The sequence below is a fragment of the Zonotrichia albicollis genome, chromosome 22 (genome assembly GCF_047830755.1).
Source record: "Zonotrichia albicollis isolate bZonAlb1 chromosome 22, bZonAlb1.hap1, whole genome shotgun sequence".
Lineage (NCBI taxonomy): Eukaryota > Metazoa > Chordata > Aves > Passeriformes > Passerellidae > Zonotrichia > Zonotrichia albicollis.
The window spans coordinates 11,146,366-11,164,330 of NC_133840.1; the positions used below are offsets into that span (position 1 = coordinate 11,146,366).

The window sequence follows — 17,965 nt, forward strand, 5'->3', positions numbered from 1 at the left end:
ATTGTCCCTTTGTCTTTGACTCCCCGTGTCCTGCCTGTGGAAGACAGCATCTAAAAATAGTAGGAAAAAATATTAAAAATATTTTTTTTTTAAAACGCAAATGCCACTGGAAAGTTTTTACATTTTGTAGAACTTCTTATGCTGGTCTCAGGATCATCTGGGGGGTTTTACTGAGTTTGTGGTATTTTTCTTTTACTGAGCTGTCCAGAAATGACTGGGGTGTTTTACTTCTTGCTGTCCCAGCTTTCCCATGTTCCCTGGCTTTGTGGCTGTTCAAAGGGGATGTGGAAGGAAAAAAAATCAAATGAAAACTGTCGTCATGGTCACAAGGAGACAAGTTTTTAAACAGTAAAAACGAAAAAGGGCTAAAAAAAACCCCAAGCAGCCACTGCGGACTGCCCTGAACAGCTTTCAGTTTGTGAGCACTGGGAGGGAAAAGCAAATCCACATTTTTAACATGCAAAAGCTTTGAAAATTCACCTCCTAATAATGTTCATTCAAGTATTAGGAAGGATAAATATCCAGTCTTCATGCCCAAGGTCTGTTGGGGTTGCAGATACTACTCAGTGGTCACTGCTAGGAGAGACAATTGGAAAGGTGGTTCGTGCTGAGCGCAGCAAAACAGAAACTGCTTTTTTCCCGTCTTTTTAAAATAAAACCCTCCATTTTTTCAAGCCCTCCCTCCATCCTGAAGGCATTTTAGCAGGTTACTGCAAGGAAATGGGTCCTGTCCCTGTTGGGGTGAGCTCCCAGTCCCCACAGGACCTCGCTGCCCCAGGAATGCCCCCAGCAGGGCAGGGTTTGGGGCTGAGTCCCCTCTGGGGGCAGGGGGGTGTGGGTGTCCATCCCAGAGCTCTCAGGATGGCTCTGGAAGGGCTGTGGGGACCGACAGAGCCCAGGCAGGCTCTTGCCAGGCTCTCTGTGCAGCCCCAGTGCCTGAGCTGCTGTTGCCACACCACAGCACGCTGCAGCCACCAGGGCTGGGGCTCACTGTGAGCCCTGGCAGGGCCAGCCCAGCACATTCCTTTTCTAGGTTATTTTTAACAGGGGTTCCATCCCAGTGCTGCTCCAGTTCCCTGCCAGTGTCGGTGTGCTGCTGGGCATGGCAGGATCAGGGGAATGGGGCCATGTGCATCCTCCTTGGAGCTGCTCCAGGACACATCAGACCTCAGGCTCAGGAAGAGGGATTGGGAGCTGGAGGGCTCTGCTGGCACAGCAGGTGCCCACTTGTGTCCCTGCATGTCCCTGCAGCCACCAGCATGGCTCACGAGCAGAGACAGGAGGGATCATGTGCTGCAGCCATTCCCAGGGCACTGCCAGAAGGAGGGTGGGAATGGGGTGGCACCTGCCAGTCACCTCAGCCTGGAGGTGCCCTGAGAGCTGACACACGTCACTGTCCCCACACCCTGGGGACCTCCCTCAGGGCTGCCTTGGCCCCTCATGCTCATTCTTGTGCTTCTTTCCCAGCCAAAACCACAGCAGAGCTCACACTGCCCACTCCAGTCCCTTCTGGAATGCCCAAAACCAGGGCAGGACCCATCAGGCACTCACTGGAATTAACTGCCTGTAGGGCCTGCAGGTGCTGGGCCAGGAGCGTCAGTGAGGCTCAGCCCTGGTTCTTCAGTCCTTGGCTGGGCTTTTGTAAGTAAAGCTCTGTTGGCTCTGATCTCCTCAGCAGGCCCTGGATCATCACTGTAAGAATCCTGTCTCAGTCACATGTGCTGGCTGGAGCCCAAACCAACCAGTTTGTGTCTGGCCCTGCACCTGGCTGGATGCACCTTTGCTGGAGCCTTATCTCCAGCTCCAGCTCTGTCTCCTCCTGATCCTGGCTGGGGTCCCTGTCCTGGTTCATCTGATCTTGTCTGGGGCTGTCCAGGGACCCCATTAGCACTGTCCTGCTCAGAAGCTCTGGGATGGCCCCTGGGGTTTGAGGATGCTGTGTCCTGGATCACACCTGGGTTCCCCTTTGCTGCTCACTGTGGAGCAGCCCTGTCCTTGCTGCTCTCTGATGGGGAGCACAGGGACACCATGCACTGGATCCCTGTCCCTGCATGGCCAGGCACAGACCCGGCTCCCTGGAGGCCTTTGGAGAGCAGTGGGAACTGCTGGAGGGCTCTCCTGGGATTCTTTGTCATCTCTTCACATTTGAGCTGTTGATCTTGAGCTCTCCAGTGTCACTGTTGCTCTTAATTTCCTCTATATAATCACCTCCTTTCCCTGAGCCTGTGGTTTCCCCTGTCCTGGAGAGTTTCAAGGATCTTTCTGGGTCTCCTCTGCAGGGAGCACAGGCCTCCAGCAGGTACGTGGGTAACCTGGAGGACCACGGGGACCTGGAGCATCCCATCCCCATAGCCCTCATGAGAACTTTGTGACTCGGAGCTCAGGGACCTTATAACCCACCGAGTCTTCAATAGCCCAGATAAACTTTTCCTCTAACCTTTTAAAGTAGACTTAATAAGGACTTACCCAGCTGTAGGCTGGCCAAGATGTGAAAGATCATCTCCAGCTTCCCAAGCTCAGGGCCTCAGGAGATGTCCTCTCCCCAGGAATGGTTGGGGTTGGGGTTAGGGTTAGTTTGGTTAGGACACCCTGTCCTTTGTGTTGCCTAGCTGGGGCTTTCCCTGAAGGCTGTGGTGGGTCCAGACTTGTGCCTGGGGGTCCCTGGTCCCTCTTTGTCCAGGGCAGCCCCAGCAGTGCCGTGGGGCCAGGTGGCTCTGGCACACATCTGTGGGACAGGGGAAAGGTGCTCAGGGTCAGTGGGTCAGTGGCACAGCATGTCCCAGCTGAGCCAAGCAGAGCCTGAGCAGCACAGGGCAGTGGAAGCACAAAGCAAGTGGGGGTTCTGAGAAGGCTGACAGCCACAGGAGATCTTATCAGGGTGCATTTGTCCTCCCACTGCTGCTGCCTCCGCCTAATGAAACCTGCTCGTTCTGTCTCACTGGGGAGCTGAGCTGTGCCTGGCTGTTCTTCCACACTGGTTCAGCACCTGCAGAGCCTGCCTGGTACCTTGCCAGGGGGAACAGCTATGGGCATGAACTGAGGGGATCTGAGTGGTGGGAGATGGTGATAATGATTTCCCTGACCTGTTCTTGCAGCACAAGGAGCCACATGAGCTGGTGGTTTCAGGGTACATGATTACCAGAAGACACAGGAAGGTGGGATCAGTTTTCTGGAATCTTCCCTTTGGTCTGTTGGCTGGGTTTTCTCCTCATTACAAGCTTGGGGCTTCCCTCCACCATACACAAACACCCCTTACAAATGGGCTTGGAGATAGAGGATTCAGGTGGGATGGCAGAGTCCTGCACGCTGTGAGAGGTGCCTTGTAGCCACACCCAGATGTGAGAGAGACCCTGCCAGACCCAGTGATAACTCCCTACACACAGGACCCATCCAAGTGGGTCCTACACCCGTGGCAGTCTGCAGTGAATTTACTGCCTCGGTGGTGCCTGGGCTCAGGCAGATGTGACACACAGCTGGTGGCGTTGGGTTCCAGAGGTGACTCGTGCTCATCTGGATGGGCTGGAGGGGCTGCTCAAAGGAGGCGCCTACAGAGCAGTGCCTGACAGGGACACAGAAAGTCCCCCTGGTACCTCTTCTGGAGAAGGTGGCCCCAGGCAGGTTCTCCTGGTGGCTCCACTGCCACAAAGGGAGCAGCACGTGTGAGATGCCAAACGCCACCCACGCTGCAGCAGGGAGGCACCAGCAGTGGGACTGAGAGCTATGACCACACACAAGGACATGGGGAGGGAGGCAGGACCTCTCTCAGCTGCTCAGGGGTTTGGGGATCACCAATCCCTCTCGGGTTTTGGGATCGGCAAACCTCACTCTGCAGTGGCTCAAGCATTGAGTGGGGCTGGGGACAGGGCCAAACAGATGTCCCCCAGGGTGGCCCAGTGGTTTTCCCCTGAGCATCACTAGCACTGTGCAGCCCGATGTACGATGAGATCTCCATCAAAGACACAGCACGGAAGGGAGGAGGCAGGGAGAGACAGAGCACACGCCTGCCTGCTCCGTGTGCGGGGGGATGGCGGTGCCCTGTCACCAGGGATCACATCACCCATCCTCTCCCTGGCTGCCGCACATTGCTCTGCCACTTGTCCCAGCCCTTTTCAGAAGAGGGTTGTTTCCAGCACGGTGTGTCCGGGAGGTTCTGAGGTTTAGCTCACACTGTAGAAAGGTGTGCAAGCCAAGCCTGGGAAAGAACCAGGCATCCTGGGCAGAGCTGAGGGCATCCCCAGGGCAAAGTCGGGCATCAGCCGGGGGCAGAGGTGGGCATCCTTGCAGGAAAATCAGGCATCCTGGAGCAGAGCTGAGCATTCTCGAGGCAGTGATGGGCATCCCTGGGGCAGAACAGGGCATCCTGGGGTAGAGCTGAGAATTCCCGGGTCAGAGCTGAGCATCTCTGGGGTACAGCTAGGTATCCTGGCCAGAGTCGGGTATCCAGGGCCAGAACTGAGCAGCCCTGGGGCAGAGCCTAGCAGGGGCTCGGGCCGTTGCTGTCCCCAAACCCCCATGGCGGCGGCTCCCCGGCCCCGGTGCAAGGGATGTGGTGCAAGGGATGCGGTGCAGGGGATGCGGGGCAAGGGATGCGGTGCGGGGGATGCGGTGCAGGGGGGGATGCGGGGCAGGGGGGGATGCGGGGCAGGGGATGCGGTGCGGGGGGATGCGGTGCGGGGGGATGCGGTGCGGGGGATGCGGTGCAGGGGATGCGGGGCAGGGGGGGATGCGGTGCAGGGGGGGATGCGGTGCAGGGGATGCGGTGCAGGGGATGCGGTGCGGGGGGATGCGGTGCGGGGGATGCGGTGCAGGGGATGCGGGGCAGGGGGGGATGCGGTGCAGGGGGACGCGGCTCAGCACCGCTGCCCCCGCCGCCGCCTCATCAATAGGCACCAGACCCCGCTCCGCAGCGTTGCCGTGGAAACGGGTGGAGCCGCCGCCATTGGCGGCCCGGGGCGCGGCGCGGCCCCCCCGGTGCCCGGCCCGGCTCCGTATTGATGACTCGGCAGCGGCTGCGCCGGGGGCTGCCCGGGGCCGCGGCGAGGGGCTGGCAGCTCCCCCGGCCCCTCCGCTACGTCATGGGGCCGGGGGCGGCGGGGGCCTGAGGGCGGCGGGAGCAGCCTCCGCACGGGGAGCCGCGGATCCGGGCGGGGACGGAGCCATTCCCGGTGCGGGACGGAGCCAGCCCCGGTGCGGGGATGTTGCTGCTGCGGCCGCCCCCGACCCCGGTCCCGCCGCGGAGGAGCGCGGCCCGGGCTGCTCCCGCCGCCGCTCTGATGCCTTCGGCTTTCCCTCGCCGTGTCCCGACGTGCCGGGCAGCGGAGTGAGCCCAGCGCTGCCCCAGCCATGCAGGAGCCGGAGCGCGGCGTGCCCAGCACGGCCCCGGGGCACAGCGGGGTCCCCGCCGCCTCCGCCCGCCCGGACCTGGACACGCGTGAAGGCGCGGGGGGTGACACGGCCGGCTGCCGGCTGTCCCCGGCCTCGGAGCAGGACGGAGCACCCCAGCCCCAGGAAGAGTCCTCGGGAACCCTCCGCGTCCCTCCGCCGGACGCGCAGCGGGTTCACTCCGCACCGGAGCTCGTCAGGCCGCTGCGAGCGATGGAGCGGACAGACAGAGCCCCTAAGGTAAGGCGGGGGTCGGGCTGTGTTTGCTCATCCTGGGGGAGACGCGGGGGAATGTCACCTCGGTACGAGACGGGAACGGGGAATTGGGGGCGCGGGGCTGCGGCTGAGCCACCCGCAAACCCATCCCCGTGGGGCCGGCACCTGCCACAGCCACTGCCACACACCCGCCGAGAGAAAGGAGCCTTTGCTGTCCTTCAGCACGGATTTCCAGCTGCGTCTGCCCTGGAGGACGCTGGAGCTGGTGCGGGGTCTTGCCGGAGCCCACCTGGAACAGACACAGCCCTGCAGCAGCCAAGGCTGAGCCATCCTTGCAGCATGTACCCGTTCCGGCAGCATCAATGGCTCTGCAGGCAGTGTCAGGGACATGATTCAGTGCCGCCCTCTTCCAGAGCATCCCCTCTCCTCTCTGGGGAGCCCTGGAGGGCTTGGGGCACCCCCACTGCAGGAGGAACCAGCCCCTGCAGGCAGCGCCCAGACACCACGGGCAGTGCAATGCCCGGCCCTGCAGCATCTCCCTAAAAACAGCCCAAAAGTCTTCCTCAGGATCTCACTGCCTTGATCTGGGTCACAGAAGTTCATCACCTCACCCTGTTTAGGACAGCTTGACACCCTTTCCCATGGGGAACATCAGCCATCTTCTTGGGGTCTCCTGGAATCTGGGGAAGCTCTGTGGTGCTTTTAAAACAGGGGAGAAAATGGCTCTTGACTTTTTGTTATTGAGCGCAGGGGAGAAGAGCTGCCCAGTGCTGCTCGGGGTTTAGCAGGGGTGTTTTGAGCAAGGCTGTGCTGTGCTGCTGAGCCCAGCTGGAGAGCAGCCTGGAGCAGCCTGTGGGAGGAACAGCGCCCCTGGAAACCCTCCGGGGGAGAACATGATTTCACTGCAGCCCAGTTTGTAAAGGGTCTGTTCTGAAAGGGTGTTTATTGTGATAATAGGGAAAAGCCACATTGAACCTTGGTTGGACTCTGACCCCAGCCCTGGCTGTGCCAAAAGTGCCACAGTCAAAATATGGGGCAGCAGAGTGGGATGGATTTCTGCTCCCACCCCTCTTTTGTATCCCAGGAGTCCAGTCAGTTGTGCCAGACTTACTGTCTTCAGAGAATCCTGGAATGGTTTGGGTTGGAAGGGGCCTTACAGGCCATCTTGTTCCAGCCCACCTTCCACTAGACCAGCTTGGCACAAGCCCTGCCCAGTGCGTCCTGGAACACTTTCCTTTGGGAGAGCCGGCTGGCAAGGGAGGGAGTGGGTTCTCTGTCCTGGTGGGAGCCTGGGTGGGAAGGCTGGGGTTGGAGGGAGGGCAGGTGGCTGGTTCAGAGGGGTGTTTGTAGGTGCTCCAGCAGCTGAACTGCACCTGTGTGGTGGGAGCAGTGCACTGGTTCCTGCTGATCCCTGCAGTGGGTCCCCCCTATTGGTCTCTGTGGAGGGGACTGCTGAGCACCTGCCATCCAGTTTGCCTTGGTCCTTGGGCTGCACTGTTTTCCTGCCATCCTGGAGGCTCCTGGCTGGGTGGGAGCCTTGCCATGGCATTCTGGCAGCACCACAGTAGTACCATCAGGTAACCATGTACTATGGTGGGATTGGTGGTGCTGGTGGTGCTGGGATTTGCTCTGGTGCCAGACTGATGGTGCTGTGGGACCGGTGTTACTCTGCTGCATCATGGCAGTGCCACAGTGGCACTGTGATGTCATTTGGGTGGTGCTGGTGGTGCCATGGCAGTACCACCTTTAATATTGATGCTGATATCCAGAAAGGTTACCTTGTGTTTTCCTAGGAAAAAAAAAAATCCAGCAGTTTCTCCTGGAGTCAGGTGGCTTTAGGGATGTGAAAGGCTTCCAGCTGAGCCCCAGGAGGGAGCTCAGTGCTGCTGTCCCCAGTGCTGGTGCTGCTGGGCTGTGGAGCAGCAACCCTCCAACCGCAGGACAAGGTGCTCTGTTAGAGCTCAGGCCAACTCAGGCTTGCACAGTTCCCTTCCAAAGCTTGGCTGCTCCTGGCCAGGCTGGGACACACCCTGTGTGTTGTGCTGCCAGAGCCCAGCTTCCTCTAGGACGTGTGTCCTTAGGATGTCAGAGCTGCACTGTGTGAACAGGACAGCTGCCTCCAGGGAGTCCTCTCCTGGTGTAGGGAAGAGCCTCCTGAGGGCTCATCACTGACAGAGTTGATTAAAGATGTTGATTTTATGATGAAGCTCTTGCTGTGTGTCCCAGCTTCTGGCACCACTGCTCAGCCATTCCCTGGGGGCCAGGCTGTGGAAAGGCATTCAGAGAGGCATTAAGACTGTCTGTAGGTCAAGTTAATCTTGGCGTCCTTGCCTGCGTCTCTCCTGAGTGCAGAGCGTGGAGAGCTGTTGCCCTTCTCCTGTCTGGGAGATGGCAGAGGAACTCTGCAGTTTGGGAGGTGGGACGAGGGGACACACCTGGAGGCTCCCATCCAGCCCCTAGAAGGCCCCAGAGATGGAAGAGGCTGATCGTGCCCTGACCAGGCAAGTGTTGAATATCTCCAGGGGCTGGGATCCCACAGAGAAATATTCTTCACAGCCTGGGAGGAATTTTCCTTGTTGAGGTTTGTGCTCACATCTCTCCATCCATTTGTCACATGTCCCTACATCCTGCAAGGCACTGCAGGCTCCTTGGCAGAGCAGTGTGTCCCACCACGGCCCCACTGGATAATGCTGTCTGGGGGTTATCACAAGTGTGTCCTTCCTCCTGGGCCTTTGGAATTGCTCTGGTCCTGCTTCCCAAAATTTCTGTGTGGACATAAGAAATTACTTTGCTGCTGAGAATCTCCAGGCACTGCAGGGGTGGGATCCCAATCCAAATAATGAATATCAGAGGAGAAAAACATTGTCTGTGTAGGAAGAATGGGGTTAAAGTGGCATAGATACAGTCTGTCTGGAAATTGGAAAGCTCCCAGAATGCTGTCAGATGGATTTTAGAGCACTTCCCACAAGAGCTCAGTTGCCTGCATCTCCTAGGGGTTGCTGCTCCAGCAGGATCTGCTTTGGCCCTGGAAAATTCAGAGTTGGGAATTTGGGAGAATTCAGAATTTGGGAGTGGGTTGCTGAAGGGAAGGCTCCCTCCTGGTGCCCTACACTGGACAAGGGAAGAGGATCAAACCGTTCACTTTCTGCATATTCCCTGCATCCTTCCCTTCCAGATTACTCATCTCCCCAAGCTGCCCAGATCACTCATGGAAGGGATGAGCTCAGCAGCTGACCATTCCCTGTTCCCATCCCAGAACCACACAGGCAAGGGGCACACTTAGGGTGCTCTGAGCTGGTTCCTGTGATTTCTTCTCAATCACAAGAGGTTGCTTTGGATTTGAATTTCTTAAAATCCTAGCCTCAGCTTCCCTTGAGGTCATGTGGAGCTGAGAATATTCAATAAATCTGTAAGCCCAACTGAAAATGCTTAACTCAAGAAGCCTTCCAGTGAGTAAGAATTTAAATAGCTGCAAAAAAACCCCAAAACCAACACCAAAACATGTTGGTTCCAGTGGGGCCTAATAAAACAAAGCAGAGACACAGAAAGAATTGTAAAATGCTGGTAAATATCCTCCACATCAAGTGCTCATGCCAAGCTGCATTTAATGATAAGCTCAGTGCCTTTTGCAGGAATTTGTGGTCTTTCAAGAGCTTCAAATTTTCCATTGGCAAAGCTGGAAAGCTGTTCATTTAGTGTCTGAGGGTGTGTAGAGCTGCACCCTTGACTGGGAAGGGAAGGTCAGCAGGATGAAAGATGGCAGTAGGACAGGGAGAACTTGGGCCATGGAGCCGGTTCTTGCCACCTCTTGCAATCCCAATTAAAAGGCTGTATTCCATCATGCTAAAATCTGAGTAAACTAATTTTCCTTGGCTTGGCAGTGCACAGCCTCATGCAAATGCCTTAGTGCTGTTTGCTGCAGCACTATGGATGCATGGCCATCTCAGGCAGCTGCCTGCCAGGAAGAGCCAGTGCCTCTCTATTTGTAGGAATGAATGGAAAACAAGGCAAAGTGACACTATGCTCATTTTAGCTCTTTTTTTGATTAAGCTCATGCCTTTTGTGCAAAGACATGTCCAAATGGTTTGGCCAGGTCACTTGTGTGGGATGTGGAGGGTGAGTGACACCAAGCAGTGCCTCCTTGCTGTGTCCTTGGCTCCTCTGGGCTGGTGGAGATCAACTGGATTTGGGACAGGGCTGTCACACCATCTTGCTGTTGGCCATTGCCAGACCATGACCAAGGTGAGCAAGAACACTGATCCCAACCTCGAATCACAAAATCCCAAAGTGGTTGGGTTGACCGTTAAAGCTTATCCAGTCCCACGCCACCATCCCAGTCTGCTCCCAATGTCCAGCCTGGCCTTGGGCACTGCCAGGGATCCAGGGGCAGCCCCAGCTGCTCTGGGCACCCTGTGCCAGGGCCTGCCCACCCTCACTGGGAAAAATTCCTTCCTATCTAATCTTGCCATAACCTGGGCAACTGGAGCAGTATTTTAGCCAATGTGACCCAAAATAAAATGTATTCTTGGCCCCTGGGAAGCTTCCAGTGATTTGGAAAATGGGAAGAAGTGGGTGAGAAACTGCAGTGCAGATTTCTGAGCAAAAACTGACTTGTACATACAAAATCTGCCCCTTGGCTCCCTGATGTACTCTGCGAGGTGGAAGAGCAAATACACCTCTTCAGAGCTGCATGTGTTGAGGAATCAAGTGTTTCCACTTAATCAAAGCACACCTGTGATCAGGATGTTGCTGCTGAGGCTCTGTGGTGAGGAGAGTTGGTGTTGACTTTGCAGGCCATGATCCTCTTAGAGGGCTGTGGCTCTTCTGTATGGGCAGGGGATTGACTGAGCTGCAGCTCAGTGGCTTCCCAGGGTGAAGGCAGAAGTCTCATGCCTTTCTTGGGAGTGTTTCTCTGGATTAGAGTTTCTGTTACAGGAAAGATGAGATATCAGAGAACAATCTTCCCTACTCCAGCCATCAAACACCAAACCTGGAAAGAACAAAATTTTATCATTCTTCACCAGGGGCTTTGGGGTATTTTGCTTGTTCACAAAATAGAATTATCTGACCCATGGCATCCAGAAAGAGTCCAGATGCTCAGCAAAGACCTCAGGGTGGTCTGGGCCTGAGCCTGCAGTGCTGGGAGCTGCAGACTGACCTCTGCTTAGAGCTAAGCAACAAAAATGTCTTATAGTAAGCCAGTACCCATGTTTTAGCTCAAATAATTTGCAATGTGCATGAGTACACAGCAGTGGAGGTTGCGAAGTCTTTCTGTGTTTTCACTGAAGTTTTTCACACATTGCTTCCCACATCTTCTACATTTTGAGTTTTTTTAATATAGTGGAAATAGTGTTGCATGAGCTACTTCTCTGCAGATTCAATGATTTGTTCAGCAGCACCCAGAAAATTCTGCAGTGGGGGAAAAAGACAGCTTGGCTGTCTTGGCTTCAGAATGTTGTAGCCTGACCAGGTTTTGTGGTGCACAGCCTGTCTTCCACACATTCCCCAGGCGGGCAGTGAAACAGCAACGTCCTCTGAGTGCAGTGGGGATGAGCACAGTCCTGCTTTACCAAGAGTGGAGCTTGGCCAAATCTTTCTGGAAGCTGGTAAGAGACAAGGGAGACACTTGTACACCAGTGCTTAAAGGGTAGTTGGGAGAACAGGCTTTGTACCTCTTTTTCACCTTACAAAATGCAGATATCTTTCTTACAAGGTGTGTAGGGGGCAAAGACCCTGCAGGGGAACACAGGGATGGCCAGGGGTCACACAGTGGTCCAAGAGCCATGATGAGAGCCCAAGAGCCCAAGAGTGATGTTCCTGTACTTGAGGAGTGTTGCACAACCTGGTGCTGCTGCAGGTTATCTGATGGATCAGCTGCAGTTTGTGGCTGCACACAGCCTGGGATTGCAAAACACTCTGTGCTTAACACGAGAGAGCTGGGTCACAGCTGGGGAAAGCCTGTCCAGGCCACACAGACCTCGTCATGCCTCTGCTTCAGGTGGGTCGTGGCCATCTGGAAGCAGGGACACATCTCCGTAGCCACTGGAGAGCAGGACCAGCAGCAAACTGGCCAAACAAAAGAACTGGCAACACCAGCAGTGTCCAGCCAGATGAGAACCTGCGCCCTGAGCAGCACCTGTCCCTTGCCAGTGCTGCCCCATGGCTTCTCCAAACCCTCATTCCTCACAATTCCCTGCCCTTTTCTCTGTCTGATGGTGAAGGATGAAAAATCACATGTGCAGCACCTCAGGAGCATTTCAGAGCCACCTTCCCGGCAGCCATGAGGTATTTCAGTGTCATTTTCTTCGTCTCCTTGCAAATCCTCATGCCTTTTGGATTTGCTGTCAAACGTGAGGAATTGTGTTGCATTGCACTCTGGACCCAGCTGCAGCCTTGGATTTTGGAGAGCTGATCCTCTGCCTTGGGAGTTTATTTTCCATTCACACTCTTCCCTGTCTCAGTTTTGCAGGAACATTAATTTCTCCCTGGTTGGGAGGTTGGAGAAGCTGAGCTCATCAAAGGACAGTGAGCCAGGTCCATCAGGCCTATTGAGCGGATTATTCTCCTGGAATAGCTCAATTTGTGTTCCTGAGATTCATAATGGTGCTTCCAGAGAAGGTTTTAAGATAGAGAAAACCTGTTTTTTCAAGACTCTAATTTCAGCTGCATCTCATTTTAAACATCCAGTCAGGAGCATATGAAGAGCTGGTCAGAGGGTGTGCAGGAGAGGATGCCTGGGGAAATGCAGAGAAACAGCAAATGTATAGTGACTGCTCCCCTGAATATTCCCTCAATATCTTCCAATTCATGGCTCCAGCACTCCTCATGCTGGAGGCAGGATTTTTGAAGTTAATAGCCTTGGATGGATTTTTTCTTCCATGAATTTGTTACATGGGGTGATAAAAATCAGATAAATGAGGAAATCACATAAATAAGGGCAAGTAGTAGTCTGGAAGAGGGATGGGCAGCAGGAGAAAATGCTGACTGATGGAAAGGGGAGTTGGCAGCACACACGGCTGTGGGGAAGTGCCCTAAAGGCAAAGGCACAACAGAGATGTTTGTGTCTGAAACCAGGAACGGTGCAAAATGCAGGAAGGAAGCAGGACAAGCACAGTGGGACACACTACCTGCCAGAGTGGCAGGATAATCAAGCTTCATCCCAGGCATGTCTCTTACTTCTCCCATAGCTTTGCAGCACTGTCCGTGTTCCCTGGGTGGGGATGTGCTGGCTGCTCGCTGTGCTGCAGCTCTGGGGCTGGCTCTGCTCATTGACCCAACAGGAGGTGAGGCTATTTTTGTCTTGCTTTTGCCATGCAGTGAGGGCACTGCAAAAGAGCAGCCTATGGAAAATAATTTTGTCCTGTGAGGTGGCTGATTCCCTTGAAACTGTCTGGAAATGAAGAAAATGGATTGGCAATGACAGGCTTCATTTCCAAGTGAAGAGGATTGAGAAATTAAGGGAACTAATTACTAAAGTCAGATGGAATGAACAGCTAAAGGGCTTTGGCATGGTGGAGCTTGAGGACAATGATTTCAAATGAAGGAGAGGTGGTTAATTTAATATATCCGAGATAGCAGGAGAGCTGGGATAGCTTCACCTGGGTCACTCTGCAAGGTGTCTGCAGAGGGGGGTTGTATTCAGAGACGGCTCCTGCACAGCAAACCTAGGAACTGGACCCTGGATCAGCTGCAGATGGAGAAATCAGGACATCTTGAAATTGTCAGTGGTTTGTACACCTTTAAATTGTGTGTGGTTTCTACACCCTCAAATTAGGTATGTTTTCAAATCAGCTGTGTGCCTGTTTCCTGAGGCCACCTGAGACCTCCTGTTCATGGGGCTACCTGGTAAATTCCCCCTCCCTGTCTGGCTTTCGGCAGGGATTTCAGAGCCTGGCTGGGTTTAGACTCTGGCTGTTCCCCGGGGCTGGCTGGGCAGCCCTGGGCGGGTGGGTGCCAGCCCGTGCTGCGGTGCCAGCGCTGCCCCAGCCGCATTGCAGAGCGTGGCTGCAGGCAGTGCCTGCCTCATTTACTGTCCCCCAATGGCCTCCTGCAAGTTTTCTGCAGGACTTCAAGGGCTGTGCTGAATGCTAGGTGCTCCAGAGGGATTTTGCCTGCATGACCCATTTAACAGTCTGGCTGGGCACCTCTCCCTGCAAAAGCTGCTGCAGCTCTCCAGTCCATTTGAAGCTTTCAGGTGAAAAAGCAGCAGTTTTCTGGCAGCTGCCATGCTGAGGCTTTTCTTTCTTTGCTGTTTTCAATGCATCTTGTAGAAACTTTGGGCTCTACCTGCCAAAAGAGATGACAGATGAAACACAGGCTTCAAAGCCTCGTGCCTGCTGCTCTCCTCCCTCAGCATCCCTGCTGTTCTGCTCCTGCCTTCCTCTCATTTTAGAAACTTTCCCTATGGCAAAAGACCATGTCACTTGTGTTAATTTTCAGGTTAATTTTTTACTGGCCAAGGATGCTTCTGATCTGGGGAATGTGGCTGCCCAGAGACCCTCTCTGCTGCCCCATGGTGTCAGCTCTGCCTTGGCTCACAGAAAACCTCCTTGACCAAGAAATGCATTTGGATTCCAGCTCCTGCTGACACTTCTGTATGTCTTCATCTGGATGAGTCACTTTGGGGGGAGCCTCTGTGTCTCTCCTACCTAATGATTTCTTCCAGCTCCCCATGAAAGGCACCATGGGAGCCCTGAGTGCAGGCAGCAGCGAGGCTGCGCCGTGCAGCGCGGGATCGTCAAGGAACTGCAGAGCGGTTGATAAATTAAAAGCCATTTCATTACAGGAAATGAATGTTTAATGAGCGTGGGATGACGTCTAGACAGCCCTTCGGTTCCAGGCTCTCCGTGGTCTTGGAGGAGGGCTCAGCTGACGCAGCCAGCGCTGGCTCAGAGCCAGCAGGAAGGTTTGGCACAGCTTTTGTGGCAGTGAGGTCCCCGCGCGGGACGGACGTCCTGGCACAGCAAGGATCTCCTGCCTCCACGTCTTCTTGCTGCTGCTGTCCCTTGTGCCTCTCTGGACAAAGCCCCAAGGAGCTGCGGCTGCAGAGGGACGTGCTGGCACAGGGGACACTTGGCCCCGTGCTTGGCCCCAGCCTGGAGCACACAGCCCTGCTCCGTGGCACTTTGCCTGGGGAGGCTGCCACATCCACAGAATGGGAAGGCACATGCCAGCCTTTGCCATGTCATGGGCTCTGGAGTCGTGACACAAAACCTGGGCTGAGCTGGGGACAGCCTGGCATGGTGGGGGTGAGGGGTTATGTGCCTTTGTATCTTGCCCTAATGAAATTGTTTATGGCTGCAGAAATGGGATTTCAAATGCAGAAATTTGACTGCAGTCAAATTTCCCCAAAATATCCTCCTGCTGTGCTGGAGGTGCTGATTGTCCCCTACTGAAGCCCCATGCTGCTGATGTCAGAAGTCCTGGCCGGCTGCTGGGGGAGGCAGGAGCACATCAGCTCCTCCTCAAAAGCTCTCCTGCTCCCATTCCAGCACAGAGGCTGCTGGCTCATGGTGCTCGCCCTGTCTCAGGGACAACCACAGACAAGAATTTTGAGGTCTCGTGACTGTGGCAAAGAGATGGAAATAATGCACTTTGACTTCATTGCAGGGCTGCCTGCTTGGCTCTGGGGGTGGCAGCAGGGGACCAGCCTGAGGCGCTGCCATGCACAGGACAGGAGATCCTGGTAGGACCCCTCTCTCCATGAACCTGCCCTGTTTTGTCCCGTCTTTGTTCTCTGCAGTGCCCCCTGTGTGGATTCCCAGGCCAAGGAAGTGCTTTGTGTTCATGGAGCTGGTGATGGATGAAATGGTCGCTGGGACACCTCACTGTACCTGTAAAGGTACAGGGATAGGACTGATGTTGCAGGAGCTGGTACCGGGCACAGTGCTGTTGCACATGGTTCCCAGGGAACTTCCTGGCATCCCTGTGATGCTGGGTTCAGGGATTTCCTTTGTTCCTGGGCCTAATCATCTCTGGAAGTGGCCCAAAGTTGTTGGAGAGCAGGAGAGGGCACCCAAGTGCTGCAGTGTGGTGTCTCCAGGAACAGACAGAGGAAGATGTATTCTTGCTTTGCAACCTGTGGGTAGCAGTACAATCTCCTTCTATGGGGCATTTCACTCCAGTTTTCACAAACCTGGGATATCTGTGGGGAGGGTGGGCATCTACAAACCACTCTGTCAAAAGTCTGTCAGCTTGTGGCATGTCATATCCTGGTGTCTCAAGTGGTTGATGGGAGACACCATGTGAGGCCGATGGGAAGGGCTGGGTGTTGTCTTCTGGTTTTTTTTTTTTTTTTTTTTTTTTTTTCAGTAGTTGTTGTTTTCAACCTCTTTCAGCTGTGTTTTCCCTCCCTGCTTTGTCAAGGCATTTCCATACAGGTGTGAGAGGTTGGGAGAGCCATGAACATGGCACCATGCTGGGGAATTCAGTGGGAAGGACTTTGTGGCACTGGTCTCCTGCCCTATCTCTGCGACAGACACAATGGAGAAACCAGAATTGTTCCAAAGTGTAATGTGTTTTACCCAGTCTCAGACCTCCTAGAGCTGAGCTCCTGTCTGAGCTCTTGCTACCAAGAAAGCTTGGGCAGCATTCCTTTGGGAGTGAGAGATGTTGCCCCAGTAGCTTTGGCTGGAAAACGGCAGGGCAGAGCTATGTGCACTGAGAAGGTCGCGGCCATTCAGCAGAGACTTGTTGGGCTCTTGTAATGGGTCCTGCAAGACCTGCCTGGCTGCTGGGAAAACCTGCTGGACCTTCCTAGGCACTGCCATGTGGCAGCTGTGAAGCAGCAGCTCGGCTCTGAGCTTTGCTAAGGCCCAGAAATCTTTGCTGGGAGCTGGCTCCGGTAGAGAGCGTGTGGCGAGCTGCTCTGGGCAGGAAGCAGCAACCACAAAATTCTATATACAGGTCCTGGCAGAGCTGCTGCTGCTGCTGCTTTTGAGGTGGCAAAATGAAAGTGGTGTTTGCAAAGAATCTTGCATGTCACCTTCTATTGGAGCCAAGGCTGACACAGAGATCTGGGGTCTGGCTCCTGGGCCAAACACGAGTGCTGGTGTGGAGAAGAGGGCGAGGAAGTCTGGTTGCCTCCAAAGCCACGTGGTACTGGAGGCCCCTGCATCCTTTAGCCGTGGGGAGAAGCACACATTCCTGGGGTGCCAGGGGTTGCATTTGGCCTCCCTGGGTCTTGCTGGCTCTGCTCGTGTTTCACCTGAGCCAGTTTGGATGGTGCCATGGCTCAGGACAACAGAAGGGCTTTTTTCCTGGGTGGAAGTTGAAAGAATTCTTAAAGTAATGGAGATGGCAGCTGTCACCCTCAGGGTGGCCTCAAAGGCCAGTTGTCCCCCAGTGGACATGCAGCTCCTTGCCTCCTCTTAAAATCAGCCCCCACATCCCACCCTTTGGCACCAGCACCTGACCCTGCCAGCCACTGGCACAGCCAGGCCAGGCTCACCACAGGGCTGGGGCTGGTGTGAGGCTGCAGTCCCTGCCCCAGGCAGGTGAAGCCCTGTGGCCCTGCAGTCCCTGCCCCAGGCAGGTGAAGCCCTGTGGCCCTGCAGTCCTTGCCCCAGGCAGGTGGAGCCCTGTGGCTGTGCAGGATGTGCCCCAGGCAGTGAAGCCCTGCCTTGCCTTTCCATACTGTTTTGCAGAGTGGGGCTGACTACAGCTTCCTTGTGAGCCAGAACACAAAGCTCCTGAGTGCACTGGAGGACCTGCGGCACCGCTGCTCCAGCCTGGCCGAGGAGAACAGCTTGCTGGTGAGCAGGAGAGCTGGCATGGGATGCTCTGTGGGGAGGGAGTCCTGCTGGACACAGAGAGCTGCTGTCTGCTGCCAACTCTAAGAGATCACAGGATCACAGAACATGCTGAATGGGAAGGCACCCACAAGAATCATCGAGTCCAGCTCCTGGCCCTGCACAGAGCCATCCCCAAGAGTCACACCATGTGCAGGACTATTGTCCAAATGCTTCTTGAGCTCATGGGATAATCTGGACAGGACCAGAGGACAAAGAAGGTCTGGTGCTATGAGTCCCCTGGGTGCCTTCATGCTGCAGCCGTTAGCTGGAGCTGGAGCTTTCCCTGCAGTGCTGAGCAGGGCTGGGCTGAGGAGGGGAAGTCACTCTTGTTTCCTCTTTAACTGGAAAAGCAGAAATACTGATTCACTCAGCCTTGTCTGTGGGTGACAGTGCAGCACTGCCCCCTGCTCCCATGAGAGCCCAGCACCAAGGTCCTCCCCAGCTGCACCCCATAGCCGAGCCAGGCTGCCACAGCCTGGGCCGTCTGCCTTCTGCCCCCTCCCTCATCCCTGACTCCCCAGGTGGGCTAGCCAGGACTCTCAGGAAAAAGGGGATATTTCTCTCCTGCTTCCTCC

General features: G+C 55.2%; 1 protein-coding gene across 9 annotated transcripts in view; it reads left to right on the top strand.

Moving 5' to 3' along the window:
• Positions 1 to 4,908: 4,908 nt before the first annotated feature.
• The window catches only part of TSPOAP1 (TSPO associated protein 1), a 67,504-nt gene continuing 54,447 nt past the window's right edge, over positions 4,909 to 17,965 (top strand). For 5 of the 9 annotated variants that reach the window (XM_005493732.3, XM_026797275.2, XM_026797276.2 and 2 more), the window contains exons 1-2: positions 4,911 to 5,622; positions 17,244 to 17,351. In XM_005493732.3, the coding sequence (XP_005493789.3) occupies positions 5,344 to 5,622; positions 17,244 to 17,351 (387 nt within the window). In that variant the 5' untranslated portion in view covers positions 4,911 to 5,343. Of the gene's footprint in view, positions 5,623 to 17,243; positions 17,352 to 17,965 lie in introns of all 9 variants that reach the window. The other 4 variants (XM_014271803.2, XM_026797277.2, XM_074557005.1 and 1 more) reach the window with 3 other exon arrangements.